The sequence below is a fragment of the Ictalurus punctatus genome, chromosome 23 (assembly GCF_001660625.3).
Source record: "Ictalurus punctatus breed USDA103 chromosome 23, Coco_2.0, whole genome shotgun sequence".
NCBI lineage: Eukaryota > Metazoa > Chordata > Actinopteri > Siluriformes > Ictaluridae > Ictalurus > Ictalurus punctatus.
In genome coordinates this window covers 15,993,369-16,009,595 of record NC_030438.2, presented here as the reverse complement: position 1 = coordinate 16,009,595, position 16,227 = coordinate 15,993,369, and the positions used below count along the sequence as shown (strand labels likewise).

At 38.5% G+C, this 16,227-nt stretch overlaps 1 protein-coding gene across 2 annotated transcripts; it reads right to left on the bottom strand.

Annotated features, from left to right (window-relative positions):
- Positions 1-2,764: 2,764 nt before the first annotated feature.
- Positions 2,765-12,186, bottom strand: si:dkey-65b12.6 (IgGFc-binding protein). Of its 2 annotated transcripts, none has more exons than XM_053674922.1 (13): positions 12,078-12,186; positions 10,053-11,237; positions 9,619-9,959; positions 8,960-9,533; positions 8,160-8,758; positions 7,252-7,822; positions 6,466-7,061; positions 5,236-5,806; positions 4,743-4,939; positions 4,515-4,650; positions 4,109-4,437; positions 3,333-3,885; positions 2,765-3,081 (listed from the first exon to the last, which is right to left on the bottom strand). In XM_053674922.1, the coding sequence occupies exons 1-13, from the start codon at positions 12,160-12,162 to the stop codon at positions 3,068-3,070; spliced, it is 5,751 nt and encodes a 1,916-aa protein (XP_053530897.1). In that variant the 5' UTR covers positions 12,163-12,186; the 3' UTR covers positions 2,765-3,067. The 2 variants fall into 2 exon arrangements, with proteins under 2 accessions (XP_053530897.1, XP_017309111.2); XM_017453622.3 differs by having other exon boundaries at positions 10,053-11,234; positions 12,078-12,151.
- Between the last annotated feature and the right edge of the window lie 4,041 nt (positions 12,187-16,227).

Here is a 16,227-nt window from a genome sequence, read left to right as displayed (position 1 = left end):
ACTCTTCTCTCTCTTTCTTGCCTTTTTTTTGACTATCAACAAAAATAAGAATGGCAGCCTATGTCAGTGCAAAAAAAGATGAAAGTGGCACAGTGAAAGCCCATCGTGGCTTAAGAATCTGCATAAATGACAGCTAAACAATTCACAAACGTTCCATAAGTGTCTATGTAACTACTATGTTTTCTATTTGTATTAAACATGTAGACTAATTGTGGATATAATACTTATCAAGCTATGATAGCGAAAATAAATTAAGATGAATAAAGCTTCAAAATAGATTAAACCATAGATTATACTACATAGATATATACGGCTCCGTGAAGACTTACCTTAGTTGACCTGATCGAGCCCCGTGAGGACACGTGCTGATAAAGAAGCAATCCCATTGGCTGCAGCCTGTATGTATTATGGCCAATTAGGAAAATCAACATTGTGCAACCAGACGCAGAATATCCCCTCTACACTTATGTGTGGAACTCGCATTCATGTATAGAACTTACTTTCACAGGATTTTGAGTAGATAAAAGATAGAAACCCTCTTCATTTCCTGAAAAAAATGTAGCCAGTTTGAATTGGAACGCCAACCCCCTTTGAAACTCACTCCCCGGACTCAGATTGGAATTTGCGTGTACCTGCTCAAATTGAAATCAAAATTTTACAATACTGGTTAAGACTAAACGAAGATTTGGATAAACTGATTTGGAATTTGAGTATACTGGTTCAGTTTGGAATTTGGATATACTGGTTTAAATTGTGATTTGAATACACTGAGCAGTATTAGATTTGGGAATCTAAACCGGTCCAGATCGGATTTGAGATCTGTCATAACAATTAATTCAATTCTCATCAGGGTATCTTATTCAGCCATGTGTTTTTACGGCTCACTCCCTTGTTTGTTTTATTATAGTATTACACTAGAATCTCTCATTTGCCCTTGCCTGATTGGCTGTTGGCTCTTGCCTGTCACTGTGTAGTCAGACTTTTTCATGCTGATCTAGTATAGTATCTGTTAGAACATTACTATATGCGTACAAACATTCCTGCCCAATCTGACCTGCCAGCTCTGAATATGAATGACTGTGAATTACTATTACAGGCTTTTGGGATTGATTCATGGCAGCTCAGGAGCATTAACGTTTACAGTGTTTATCTTCTCCTCATAAAAACCGACATGTTTTAAACAAATGAAAACGTTGTAGGCTTATGGGTTAAAACTGGATTTGATGAATGTGCTTTAAAGCTGTTTTCACTTCATAATAAATTAAGTTTCATTTATACCATGGCAAATTAATTTGTGTGTCCAGTGCACACAGTTTAAGTAACAAGCTCAATAAAGGCGTGCCATGTTTACCTGATAAACTTGGGTGTGTTCCATTTTGGCCTGTCCTGTTTTATAGTCAGTCTCAGAAATACCGAGCAGTTCTTATCCCGATCTGAACTATCCAAACTCGCTTCTTCTTCTGTCTAATATATCTCCAGACTATTCATTCCTGCTTTTTTGGGTTCTACCTTGAACAGTTTTTATTCTATAACCAGCTTGGCAGTTATATGCCTATGTCTATATGGCTTTGACATCTGAAATGTTATCATGTTAATTATACTGTATATATTCACAGTAGTCATTGTCATGAAATAAAATAAATAATATTAAGCCTAGCCTAGTGATTGGTGATTTCTCACTGAAAAAACTCAATTGTTATTTATAATAATACATCAAAATCATTTTATGTCCCCTTTAAAAATGCTAGATTGTACCTAAAACTCCAAACACGCTTTTTTAACGTATTATAACATCATCTGCTACCGACAGTCAAATGAATTAAAAAATATTGTGGTGAATTACAATCCCAATTCTGAAACAGAATTTGGCATTGTACTGCTCTGGATGGCAGCCTATGCATATGTTGCTCCAAAATGTGTGTGTGTATATATATATATACATATCTTTCTGCATTAATGTCTCCCTCACAGATGTGCAAGTTACCCATGCCATGGGCACTGACACACCCCCATACTATGACAGACGCTGGCTTTTGTACCTGACGATGATAACAGAATGGTCCTTTTCCTCTTTGGACGGAAAACAGGACGGCTGTTTTGTCCAAAAACTATTTGAAATGTCGACTCGTCAGACCACAGAACACGCTGACGCATCTGTTGGCAGATTGGTGAGCCTCTAACTAGAATTGTAATATTTAAGGAAAGCTGTCTCTAATATAATTTGATTTCCTTTGCAGCGGAATGCAATATAATGGTACTTACACACTTAACTATGCAGAGAGTGTCACTGGAGGTTTGTCAAAGATGGAAAGATGTTGTGTAATTCATGGGGGGGGGGGGGGACTAATTATGGTGTAAGTTACAGGAGTTTGACTGATGTTTTCATCTTCATTAACCTCCGGTCAGGGACAAAGTGGAGACTTGTTACACTTGGTGTAACACAGGGACTCCTGTTCATCACAAGCCACCATGCACACACACATTCACAGACTCATTCACACCTAGGGGCAATTTAGAATAGCCAATCCATCTGCCGGTGTGATTTTCAGAGGAAACTGGAGAACCTGAAGGAAACCTACAGTATGTGGACAGGTGAAACTAAAAACTGACAATAACTTGAGGAGATAATCAAACCCTGGAGCTGTGAGTCAGAAACAGCACATGCTGCACAGATATGTAAAATATTTAAAAGGTTTTTTTAAAAAAAAAAAAAACTTTGATTCATTGTTAGATTTTTCCAATGAAATGTACAGAAACACCATCGTATAGGTGAACAGTCATCTTTATTCACTGAAATATTGCAAGCATTCAACAAAAGGGAAAAAGAACAAACAAAAGTGTCATCAAAATCACATTTGAATTGATTTGATTGATTGATTGATTGATTGATTAATTAATTCCTTCCTTCATTCATTCATTGCATTAGATAAAACAGTTGCCTGGAAGTTGCCCACAGTTGCCCGGAAGTTATATCTGTATGACATTGATTAAAAATCGCAGGAAAGTAGATTGATTCTTTTCTTTAATCACCGTTGAACATCATAAGTCTCTGACTCCTTCCTCTTGATTATTTGTCCAGCTCTGTAACAGAATAATCACATCAGGAATATTCATGAGCTATCATATTCTACATGTTTATTGTTATTCATACCATTTGACATGCAGGAAAACTCCAGTAAACGTCTGATTATACTGTTAGGATTAAAAGAAAAACTGGAGTGTTCAATCAAAACCTTATTAAAAAAAAGTTCAGAAGTATGATGAATTTTTTTGCCTAGTGACCTAGTATGAATGTTAAACATGTTTCATAGTCTGCATCGGTAATTACTTACTGCAGTTGGTAAGCTGCCTCCACTGTGCTGAAACGTCAGTGTTTGACCACTTGCAGGTGTTTGCATAAGAGGTCATGACATTGCAGTAGGCATCATGGTTTCCGTGAGTGAGACATGTATTGAAGAGACAGCTGTATGTAAAGTGCCCCAAATGAACTGTATTGTTGCAGCTAGCAAAAGGCCCGGTTTTGTCCTCCAGTAAACCACAGAACTTCGGGCCACTGTACTGGCGCTTCTCCTCTTCAGAGCATGAGGGGAAGTGCCAGCAATTGGGGTCGTTGTCGGGAACGCTCCATGACTGCCCCCACTCCGTGTTGTCTTTGGCAGCAACGCCTGTCGGTGTGACAAAGTCATCGTTGTGGTTGTCGTTATAGGTTCCGCACATGCCCACTAGGTTTTTAAAGTAGCTACTGGACACTGTCACCATGAGGAACTCGCCCCAGTCAAACGTGACCATCAAACCAAAGTCTGTCTCCAGGATTCCTCTTATTCCTGACTGAGTTATCCTGATACGGTCCAGATTCACAGGCAGGGTGGATTCATTACCATCAATCTAGGCAGCACAAAAGAGGCAACATAATCATATCGTTATATTGCCTTAATGATTTTAGTGGATTTTAGTGGATAAGGTATACTAGATTTGAGACTTAACTGTAAAATTTTATCCACTTTCACCAATACAGTACCTCTCTGAATGCCTGATAAAATTCGTTCCATATAATTTTAAAGATAATATGGGTATTTAAGTATAAGATAAAATGATTGGTTTTACTCACTATCACTTTGTTGCGGTCTTGTTGAATAATGATGATTTCGTGGCCTGGGAACTTTATGGTGACTGTCTTTACGTAAGTCCCACGTGCACTCTGGGAGAGTGTGTTCTTGTTAATGATGGCGAACTCTGTGAGGCTTTTGTCTTCACCTGACGTCTTAACCATAATGTAAGAGCAGGTGCCTTGAAAAGAAAACCTGCTTCCATCAAACGTTTCATAGTTCGGGTCTCCAATAACTCGGCACGAAGCCCTAGAGGTGGGTACACACACTGCTGCGTTGTCTCTCTCCACACATTGCTCTTTCTCACGACATTGTTTCTTCCTGCAAGGATCTGGAATATGGTAAGGCGGTGTTATTGTAAATCATGTCTTGTTATATCTGCATAATGATGAGATTACACTTACTTACCAAGTATGCATGTTGGAACGCCATCGGGTTTGAGGCAGACCTCATCTTCCCCACAGTTCATGGACTCACATGAAAACTGTCCAGCCGTACAGGTGCACTTCTCAATACAGTCTCCTCTGACTACTGATTCCCCAGACTGCAAGAACGAATATTTCAAATATTTGACTGTTTTATTTACAAGAAGCCAGGTCAGCCAACAAATTGATTAGAAACTGAAAAGCAATTCACCTTGTAATATCTTCCTTTCACCAAACAACCACAATCTTCTACAAGCTTACAGTCACCTCCATCAAAGACAAAGCCTTCATCACACTGGCAGCCTTCAAGACACTCTGGACAACTAGGTGCCTCGTTAAGGCTGGCACAAGTTGACGTGCAGGTGTCCGCACATAGCTCATAGTGACTTTTTTCATGACAGGTCATTGCTGGAAAAAGAAGAAAAGGAAAATGCATTAATTATTAGCAATACTTAGGAATCAGTAAGGGATTTAAATTGGTCAAGGTATCTGTGGATCCGGAGCCCATCCCAGGGACACTATGTTTGAAGCAGGAATACACCCTAGCTGGGACACCAGTCCATCGCAGGGCACCATGCACACACTCATTCACACGTAGATTCACATTTAGAGTCACCAGGGTCAAAAAAGGGGACACTGGAGGCAAACCCTAGCTATGATGTAGCTATCAAAATAAAATGAATAACAGATCATATCATACTTACGACAGAAGGTTGCATTCCTCCAGCTGCTGATGGAGATACCAGCTTGCTGACATTGAACCACATAGTTTTGGACATGGCGGCAAACAAGTGTCTTATCCTCTGGCTGTGATGCAACATCCTTTACACACGTATCGTAGAATGGTGAAGGTGGAACTTTGGAATAACAATTCGAGAATGGGCCTTTCTCCAAAGTTAGGATCTTGCATTCATTGTCTTCATGTGTTTGGCCTCCTGTTTCATTCCCTGGGCATTTGGAACCTGTTGGACACCCTGTGTGACAGATCACTCCTTCCTGAATCACTGGCCAAGATTCCACAAATTTCTCAGGAGAGGAAGCCTGATTACCATCTGGCATTAGGAAGTCATCTGCTTTGTTATCATTGTAATTACCACACAGACCTTGTACGGCATTTTTGTAAGTGGAGGGGATTTCAACAGTGGCCATTGACACAGTGTCATAGGTCACCTTTAATCCAAAAGAGGTTTCCAAGATAATGAAAGCACCACTCTGATAGGCCTTCACCAGTCCTTCTTCAAGTTTTACTGGGAGAAGAGCTTTAACTTCATCCACCTGTCAATAAAAAGAACACAGGTACAATTTCCAATGAGGATACTTTCCATTCTTAAAAGATTTTTTTTTATACAAACAAACAAAAAAACTGTACAGGTGGTGGTTTATATATGTATATATAAATATAAATATAGATGCGCAACAATTATTGGCACCCCTATGAATTTTCCAATCTGAGAAAAATATTTTTGAAGTATATTCCCAAATATTTCACTTTTTTTAGTACACCTGGGTGTCTAGGTATATATAGGGGTATAAATATGAGGTAACACATAGGCCAAATTCCCTTAGTCATTCATATCAATGGGTAAGACCAGGGAATATAGCCGTGATGTGCGGCAAAAAGGTTGTTGAGCTTTACAAAATGGGAAGTGGCTATAAGGAAATAGCACACATATTGAAAATGCCCATTTCCACCATCAGGGCATATTAAGAAGTTAGAGTCAACTGGAAATGTTATGAAGCAACCAATGAAAGAATGAAGGAATGAAGGAATTGTACGTTTATCTATATTGTATCAACGCACTGTGAAGAGGATGGTTCTAGTGGCCAAAAATCATAACATTTCAGTTTCTCAAGCAATACTGTTTCCATAGCTGGCATCTGTACATCTTCATTATGTCACCCCATATGAATAAAAATGCAATTAAACAAATTACCCTTATTTCCCACAGAAGTCCTGGAATCAGGGCAATCTTATATTGGGCTACATTTATGTTGATTCTTCTTGTGACCGCAAACGTAGAAGATACTTGCTGCACTGTCACACTGAATGGCATCTTCTTCTGATCTGCAATCTTGACAGTTTCTACCAGTTTGTACACACAGTCCCCTTGCACACTGATTTGTTTCCCATCATATGAGTGATAGTTCCCAGAACCAGAGACTGAGCAAGATCCTTTGCCATCAGGATAGCAAGCTTGAACCCCATCATGGATTTCACACTTCTCATTAGGACCGCAAGAGAAATCATCTTTGCATGTGACTTTTCCTTGTTCCTCGCAGACACATCTCTGGCTGCACATGCCTTTGGGGTAAAAGACTTGGCCCAGTTTATAGTACTGGCCTTGATATGCACATCCACATTGATCCATTGGCACACACTCTCCGTTGCTCAGGACAAATCCGGCATCGCACACACAACCTTCGATGCAAGGTGCACGCTGGCAAGCCGTGGGCTCAGTGAAGCCGTTGCAGGTCTGGGGACATCCAGCACCACACACATCATAGTGGCTGTTAGCTTTGCAGGATGCAGCTGTGAAAAGAGTATTAGAGACCAGTTAATCACACACACATGGTCACTTGCAAGGGGAATGGATCATCAATGAGAATGGACTTGTTAATAAAGATGAAATAAAATCAGTGTTATATTTAAATAAGGAGGGATAGGGCTGGGAACTGGAATACATAATTAGAGTAAAATGTTGTCATACTACTGCACTTACGACAGAAACTATCGGTTCTCCATTTCTCCACAATGCTGTGTGCTGTCTGGCATGCAGCCGTGTAGGCTGTAAGTGCACTACAGAGGGCTGTAGAATGACCACCATACATACACATATCATACACGCAGTCTTCATAGAACTTGGTGGGATTGATTTGGCTGTGACATGTTTTAAATGGGCCATTTGCATCTGTAATCAGGCTACAAGGTTTCGTGAAAACATCCTTGTTCCTGTCCGCAGCATCACATTTGGGACACTTCTGGCCTATGCACTCTGCTGAGCAATCAGGGTCATTTCTGGCTTTCCAGCTGTTTCCAAATGCAGTAGGATTTGTTGTAATGCTTTTGTTTGGGAAGTTCAGGTCATCATTTAAGTTCCCATTCCAGTTACCACAGAGACCTCCTACCAGGTTACTGTATGTGCTGGGGAGAGTGATTTCAACGTAGCTATCCCAGTTAAATCTCACATTCATTCCAAAGTCTGTTTTAACCACTCCAAAGTAACCACTGCGGAATATGGATAGCTGACCGCCCTCTTTCTCAAATGGCAAATTGACAAACAGGTTGTTGATCTATGAAAAAGATGGAAAGATTAATATGCATTATTTTTTGTCCACTGTACACTATTAATCAGTTAGACTAGAGCTACAAGTACATATATTTTAACTGTCATTGCTCATAAAAAATTCTTTGTCACATACAGTACTTGCTGCATAACTAGCCATAAAACTCATGTATATGTGAACAGGGTCTAAGGTCTAAGGCTGAATTTTTCCTTCTAATATATTGTGTATAGCAGATAGAATAGCCTTCAGCCTAAGAACGGCAAAAATAAGTACAACTTAGCATTGAAGCACCTTAAGAAGGAAGGACATAAATTGGAAAATAGTAATAGGAAACGTTACCTACCATCACTTTACCATAATTGTCTTTACTCATGATAATGGTGTAGCCAAAAACTTTTATCTCCACAGTCTTGGTGAAGGAAACAACCTTATTCATTCCTCTGTTTTCATTCTTGACAAGAACTTCAAAGGGCACCAGTGAAGTGTCAGAAGTGTTGACCAGCTTAGAAAGGTAATATGTGCAAGTACCCTGGAAATCAAAGCGCCTCCCGTCGAAGGTTAAATAGTGGGGATCTCCACTGCCCATGCAGTGCCCGTAGGATAGTGGGTAGCAATCTCTCACACCTTTCTGGATTTCACACACTTCGGATGCCTTGCACTTTGTCGGTGTACAATTGACCTGTCCTGAGTTGCAGGAGCATTTCTTAGTGCACGTCTGGTCACTCCAGAATATCTCAGCTGGAGGGTAATAACGGTTCTCATAGGTACAGCCGCATTGTGCTAGTGCCACACATTTGTCTCCACTGAGGACAAAACCATTATTGCACTGGCAGCCCTCCACACAAGGCTTTTCACATTTGCTTGGTGCATCTCGATCCGCACAGGAGGCAGCGCATGCAGTTCCACAAGGCTCATAGTGACTGTTTACTGGGCATTGCAATGCTGTTAATATATCAAGAAGAAACAGTCATATGACTAAATTAACTTCTTTTAAGAGACAGTAAACACTATGCGCCATATTTAGACTTGGAGATTTAATTCAACTTAAGTCCAAAATGACATTAATATTTGTTAAGAAGAAATGCATGTGTCTCCAAAGATATCCAATTATTACAATTTCTTAATTGAACTGTCTTCACTTACGGCACTCAGACAGCATCCTCCAGTTGGGATCAATCTTCACTCCAGCTGTCATGCAAGCCTCAGCATAGGTCCGCATGTTATCACAGATGAAAGTTCTGATGCCTTTATTGATGCACACATCATACACACAATTGTCTGCGTATATACTTGGGTCAACAATCTTGTGGCAGTTTGCAAATGGCCCATTTGCTTTTGCCATAAGACCACAGTAATTGTCTCCATTATATTTTTCTTTTAAGTCAGGTGGGCAGAGGAGGCACTTGCCCTCACAGTCATCACGGCAGAACAAGTCATTGTCTGAAACTTTCCAGCTCTTGGCAAACTCCAGGACAGTGGAGAGTTTCGTTCCCTTGGCGTCTGACTGTTCATCTGTCCAGTCTCCATTATAGTTTCCACAAAGTCCACCAACTGACCCAAAGTAGGTGCTGGGCATTGTTATGTATAGCATCATGTTCCAGTCATATTTCACCTCTAAACCAAAGTCTGTTGTTATGAGTGCATTCCAACCACTTTGCACCACTTCTATCTTTCCTTGAGCTAGACGTACAGGCAAGTGAGTGATTTCACCATCCACCTGAATAGGGTAGAAAAGCAAACTTGTGGTTCTCTAGAAACAAAAATCGTAACAGCATGCACATTTGTCTATTTCCTCAACTTACCTCAACTACACCCATTTGCTTGCTGGCAACTATTGTATGATTGTACACATTGACTGATACTGTCCTCACATAGGCCACTAAATTACTCCCTCTGCGATTATTCTTTGCCAAAATTGTGAAGGGGACACGGCCATTCTCAGTTTTCACATTAGTGGCCATGGTGTAGGTGCAGGTGCCCTGGAAATCATATAGTTTCCCATCAAAAGTTCTGTAATGGGGATCCCCGACAGCCCAACATGTTGCTGTGTCAACACGGACACAGACACCCTTCCTGCACTCCTCTCTCCAACGGCATTTAACAGATTCGCAGGGATCTTTCGGAGGTGGTGGTTGAGAAGGAACTGAAAGACAAAGCTTAGAATGTAGGTGCTTTACATTCAATGATGATTTCATTTGTTTGAATTGAAATTGTCCTAATGCAGATTATGACCTACCATTGCACACTCCTGTTGTGGCATAGCCATGTCTTATTTTCCCACCATAAACATAGACCGCCTGTGGTGAGTTCGAGGATATGGTTATGGGGCCTTTTTGTTCACCAAGTGATTTAATAGCCCATGAATACTTCTTGTTTGCGGGAAAAGCATTCCAATTCAACAAACTAAAAAGAGATTTACTTTCCGCCACCTCTGAGACAACAAGAGCAAAGTTCTGGTAATTATCTTGTGCATAAACTGTCCACGAATTGGACATCTGTGATACAGGAATTATGTTAGTCAAGAACTCATCATAGGGGATGTTGGTACTGGAATACATAACCATGATCTTTTTATTGCTTCGGATTATTGTTGGCAAATTAATAAAAACATCTAGAAGCTCTCCAGAACGAAGTGACTTGTGCTGGGTGAATAGACCATGATAAACCGTGACATCAGTGTTATCCTCAGTTGCAACAACATGGGCTCTGTCCTGGTTAATAAGCAAGGGGTGCATGGCAGGGACTAGGTACTCATCAGAGAGCAATTCTATTGGCACCAGCTGTTCATAGACATGCTCACAGGTCTCGAAGAGGCTGAGGCACTCATGTCCTGCCAGGACGGCTACAGGGAGCTGAGAATCAATCCTAATTCCTGTTAAGGACTTGTCACTCCGAAGCAGATAAACTTGATAAGGAGCTAACCTAATAGACATCTTTAATCCTCGCTTCAAATGTATCCTGCTTTTAAGCTGGAGGTCTGAATATGGTAGTATATTAATTGTGTTGTCTTGCTTGCCATTGACGATAGCCACAATCGAATTAAAAGAACCTCCTCCTGGGGTGAAGGTTACATGGCTCTTTCCAAGTTGGTGACTGGGGAAGATCACACTGCTGTCTCCAGTAAATGGTTTGATGTGAGAGGACACCACTGAGATGTCAGCATTAGAGGTAATCAGCACTGTTAAGGCTGAGACTCCATCTTCGTAAATCTCAGCCTTGTCTGGGAGGGTGACATATTTGGTAGAGCCTTTCTCTATAGTTAGTGATTGTTTATAATTGAGCCCCTTGATTTCAACTGTTACAGTAGCTAAGGACTCCTGGGCTGTGATGGAGAGTGTGGGTTTGGCTTCACCATTATTAGCTACATAATTAGGCATGAAGGCAGTGATGAACTCCTTGCCTATTGGGCAACCGCTGACTGCTGGAGAGGGGAAAAAAGCAGTACAGTTAACTACATAATACTGCTATTTGCATATAATAGGTCAATTGTAATTATACACAAAGTGTGAGTCTGCGGCCAAGATTTTGTTTCTACCAAAGAAAAACAACTCATTATCACTAACTATATTTTATTGCCTACAGCATTGGATCACAAATTCTGAGTCAGAACGTCAAAAGAGAGTCGGAAAAATTTATTCCACATGTCGGGAAAATTGTATTAAATAATATCATATATTATAAGCATATAATCCATAATTAATTCAGATCTATAGTGATATATTCACAGGCTGAATTTCACAATTATGTCACACTGTTGTTTGCACAGTAAGTGCATGCTGAGTATATTGAAATCTTTTATAACGCAGGACACTGTAGATGCACTATTGTTGAGAACGTCTTCTCATTAAAATTCGTCTTTAATAATTTTGAATTTATTCATGAGTTGTGTTCCTAACAAAATATATTAGTAGCAGTTATCAATACTCTAATACTGTATGATTTAATGAGTTGTTTAGCCCTATGTCATTGATTGTATAACAATAGAATAAATATTATATTAAAATAAAGATCATATGTTAAATTCAGCTCAGTTATTAGCAATATAAATAATATGTATCTTCAATAATCTTCCCTCAAACAGAACATGATGTTTAGATAAATATCATATATACTGTCCTAAATTAGCCCAATAATAATAATTATTATTATTATTTTTATTATTATTATTATTATTATTATTATTATTATTATTATTATTATTATTATTATTTTACACAAAAACCATGTACATACTGATGAATGTACTGAATTTTTAGCTTACCGGTTGCTTTTAGAATGGCAACACAGAGTAGGAAAAATTTTATCTCCATATCTGGAAAAGAAAAAAGTATATAAAACAATATCATTTTCAAGTATTAATCCAAAATTCATTCCGATCTATTTTGAAAGAGTCACAGTCTGAATTTCACTGTGGGACAAGTAAAGAAGTACTCACCTGCAGCCTAGAATAAGTGACACCTATAATTGGAGGTTTATATAGCATTGTGGATGAGAGCGTTATCAAATATTTACATAAGTTTGTCAGCAACAGGATCTAATGTTTTTCATATCCCTTTGCATAAATCCACAAGTATGCTGGTGTATGTAGATACTGATCATTAAAACATCACGAATGTCACCAATAAAACAAATGGACTCTGCTCAAACCTAGACTTGGGTTTATCCCAAAAGAGCAAAAAGACTTGGAAAGGATTAGGTTTGTTTGGCTAGGTACTGAAGTAAAATGGATGCACAAATATTGACCTTTTTTCTTAGACATTCCATGGTAGTATGATATTTGAAAGAAATTTAATTTGAAATATATATAAATGTATATTTTAAATAATCAACAAAAGTTTACTAAAAATATGAAAGACCTCTCTTATATTATTTTGGTCAGTTTACTGTCTTCTTTAAGTTTCCAGTACTAATCCCAGTAAATAGAGTATCGACAAAGTAGCAATATTCTGTGTAAATTAAAAACACACAAAAATGTAAATAGTGTTATAAGCATACCCCTTCTATTAATTAAGGTTCATATTCACAAAAACAAGAGCTAATTACTTTTCATTAAGCACACCCTGGTCTCTATGTAGTTTTGAACTTCCACTTTTTTACAACTACTGCTGTAATCATACTGAAAAACAGTGTCCTATGCTCATCTCAGGACAATTTTCACAATACTGAACATCCTTATACCACACTGTACTGTTTGCCTTTGTTTGTGTGCTTTAATGATTTACAGCCTCCGACCTCAAGACCATACAACGAATTGTGAGGACAGTTAACCGGGGTCTCTCTAAGCACCATCGACATCTCATACATCAACCGCCGCATCCACAAAGCCACCAGTATTAGGGACGAACCCTCTCACCTCTCTCATGATCTCTTCACTCTGCTGCCATCTGGTGGAAGGTACAAGAGCATCCATGCCACCACCAGAAGACTCCGCAACAGTTTATTCCCTGAGGCAGTCAGCTCAATCAACACCCCGCTGCCTCCCATCGCTCACTTGGGAAGACACCCAACCCAGAATGATTCAGAACCACAGCACTTTACAAAGCTTCATCAGTCACCTTTACATTATGGAACTCGTTTTCGGTGCCAATATTGCTGCTATACTTGTGCTGCTACACTACACAACAGTTTACAGTCCATAGTCTGTATATTTATTGTCCTGGTTTGTGTAGTTATTGTCTTGCACTCGTTTCACACTGTTGTGTATTTGCACTTTATGTAGTACTGCATGCTGTTCTGTCTTTGAGAAACGACATTTTGTTCCAATGTATACAAGCTACGGTATATAGAGAAATGACAATAAAAAAAAACTCACTTGACTTGACTTGACTTGGCAATCCTACTATCTGTTCTCACCAAGAACAGAATGGGTTCTCTTTTGAGTCTGGTTTCTCTCTAGGTTTCTTCCTCATGTCGCTTCACAGAACTTTTCCTTAGCACTCTCAGCTCTGGCTTGTTCATTAGGGATCTAAATCTACATCCAGATTTCTTTAAAGCCGCTTTGTGTGTTGTTAGAACACTATACAGATCAAATTTAATTGAATTGAACTTCGCAAAAGTACCCATGTCTCCTCTGAGTTTTAATTTTAGTCAACATGTTTGTACTGAAAATAACATCTTTGACCTTTGGTGAGAATGGAGATGATGTAAAACAGTAGCCACCAACCCTGTTCCTGGAGCTCTACCTTCCTGAAGACTTTTGCAGCCAACCATATTTGTGCCCACCTCACCATCTAACCTTTGTCTTTAAAAAGTTCATGATCAACTAAAACACGTGTGTTGCTTGGCGATGAAACCTGCAGGAAGGTAGATCTCCAGGAACAGGGTTGGTGACCAGTCACCAGATCTCAACCCTGTGGAAGATGTTGGCGTGATGTTTTAGACTGTTTAGCACTGTCCATCATCATCAAAATCACCAATATCTTTTGGAAGAATAGTGTTCATTTCTCCAGTACAGATCCACACAACAAAATCCCAAGTGTTGAATTAACACCTATAGTGCTTATATTCAGTATCTCACAAAAGTGAGTACACCCCTCACATTTCTGTAAATATTTGATAATAGCTTTTCATGTGACAACACTGAAGAAATGACAATTTACTACAATGTAATGTAGTGAGTGTACAGCTTGTGTAACAGTGTAAATTTGCTGTCCCCTCAAAATAACAGCCATTAATGTCTAAACCGCTGGCAACAAAACTGAGTACACCCCTAAATGAAAATGTCCAAATGGACACGGACACTGAAAGAATTAAATCAACACTCTAGATGTTAATTCAACACTGGGGACTTTCCTGTGTAGAGAACTGTATCATTTCTGTCACAGTACACGGAACCACTTCTGATAAATAATGGTTGCAAATATAGCTACAGTTTCTATTAATTTAGGATGTTTGCCAGAGTTATCAGCCATCTATATCTAACAGGATTACTGGAACACAGCTTTCCTGTGAGCAGGGAATTTATTTGTTTTTCTGGACCTGTCACGCACCTTTCTGTTTGTAACTTGGTTGGTATACACTGCAAGAGTGTATGATTATACAAGAAATATGTAATATTATAAAGTTAACGTCTGGACAGTTTTGGAATTGTCTTATTCCAAGACAAGTTTTGTTCTTTCTAAAAAATAAATGTCTGAAATTTAAAAAATTACATGGCAGCAAAATAAGATAATTTAGTAATGATTTCTCAAATGATTTATCACGTTTAGTATATTTTAATTGTTATCTCAAATATAGGCAACTTTATATGTAATATTTTTCAGAATCAGATTGCTATGAGATTTCTACAAAGGAAATATGAGACCATTGCTGGTTCTATTTTAAAGATGTGGCCTTGCCACAATTAATTTATTTTCACATGGCAATTTATCACAAGCAGGGAATGTGGCTTTATTTTTCACATGTGATTTTCTCACATGAATAATTCTGTGTCTGAATACTTTTTTCCCCTATTAATTTTATTCTTATGAATGCATGCTTTTTTTGTTTTTGTTTTTTAAATTGATTTATGTATTTTAAGTATGTTAAATATCATCGAAAAAAGCGTCTGAAAGACTTTCTGTATTTCCCCTTACTGTATATGTTTTTTGCGTAAGGGTTGATGCCTAATCAGGTCATTATCAATAGATGTAAGGCATTTTTTGTTCTCAAAAATGTTCCCAGTCATTGCCCCTCTTTCTCATACTTCCTATTATGGAAGTATATGTTTATATGTATATATATATATATATATATATATATATATATATATATATATATATATATATATATATATATATATATAGAGAGAGAGAGAGAGAGAGAGAGAGAGAGAGAGAGAGAGAGAGAGAGAGAGAGAGCGAGCGAGCAGCCTTTCAGTCACCAGAGATGCTAGGCCGCTGGGATATCTCCTGAATCTTCCAATGGCCAGTACAAACAAACATAATTTGTTTCCAGAACACAGAAATTGTAAGTGTAAATAAAAGATAGATTAAAGCCAAACATGCCCTTCCCTTTATATATTTTTTTATTTTTTCAAACATATTTGACTTTCTTGGATGCATGATACTCTTGTTTGACTATGTTCTGATGATTTGTTCAGATAAGTTTTAAGACACACAAAGATGTTTCTAGTTATCGTGTTTAGAATTTTATTTAAACCAATTTGCCTGTTGACTCAGGTGTTTGACTCAGGTGATGCTAAATAGCTTTGGGTGTCAGCTGACTACAATACTAAAATAATGTCGTTTGCAAGTGCAAGGCAATGTGTGGACAGGATTAGTGATAGTAACATTCAAATTATTTGTAATGGTGTGTTAAACTGGAACACCAATTAGTTTCTGTATAACAAAAAGTGTTGGCTTGGCAACTTTAGTTAAATAGACCATTTGGATTTTCTGTACTCATCACACCTAGAAGCCAGTTGACAGCAT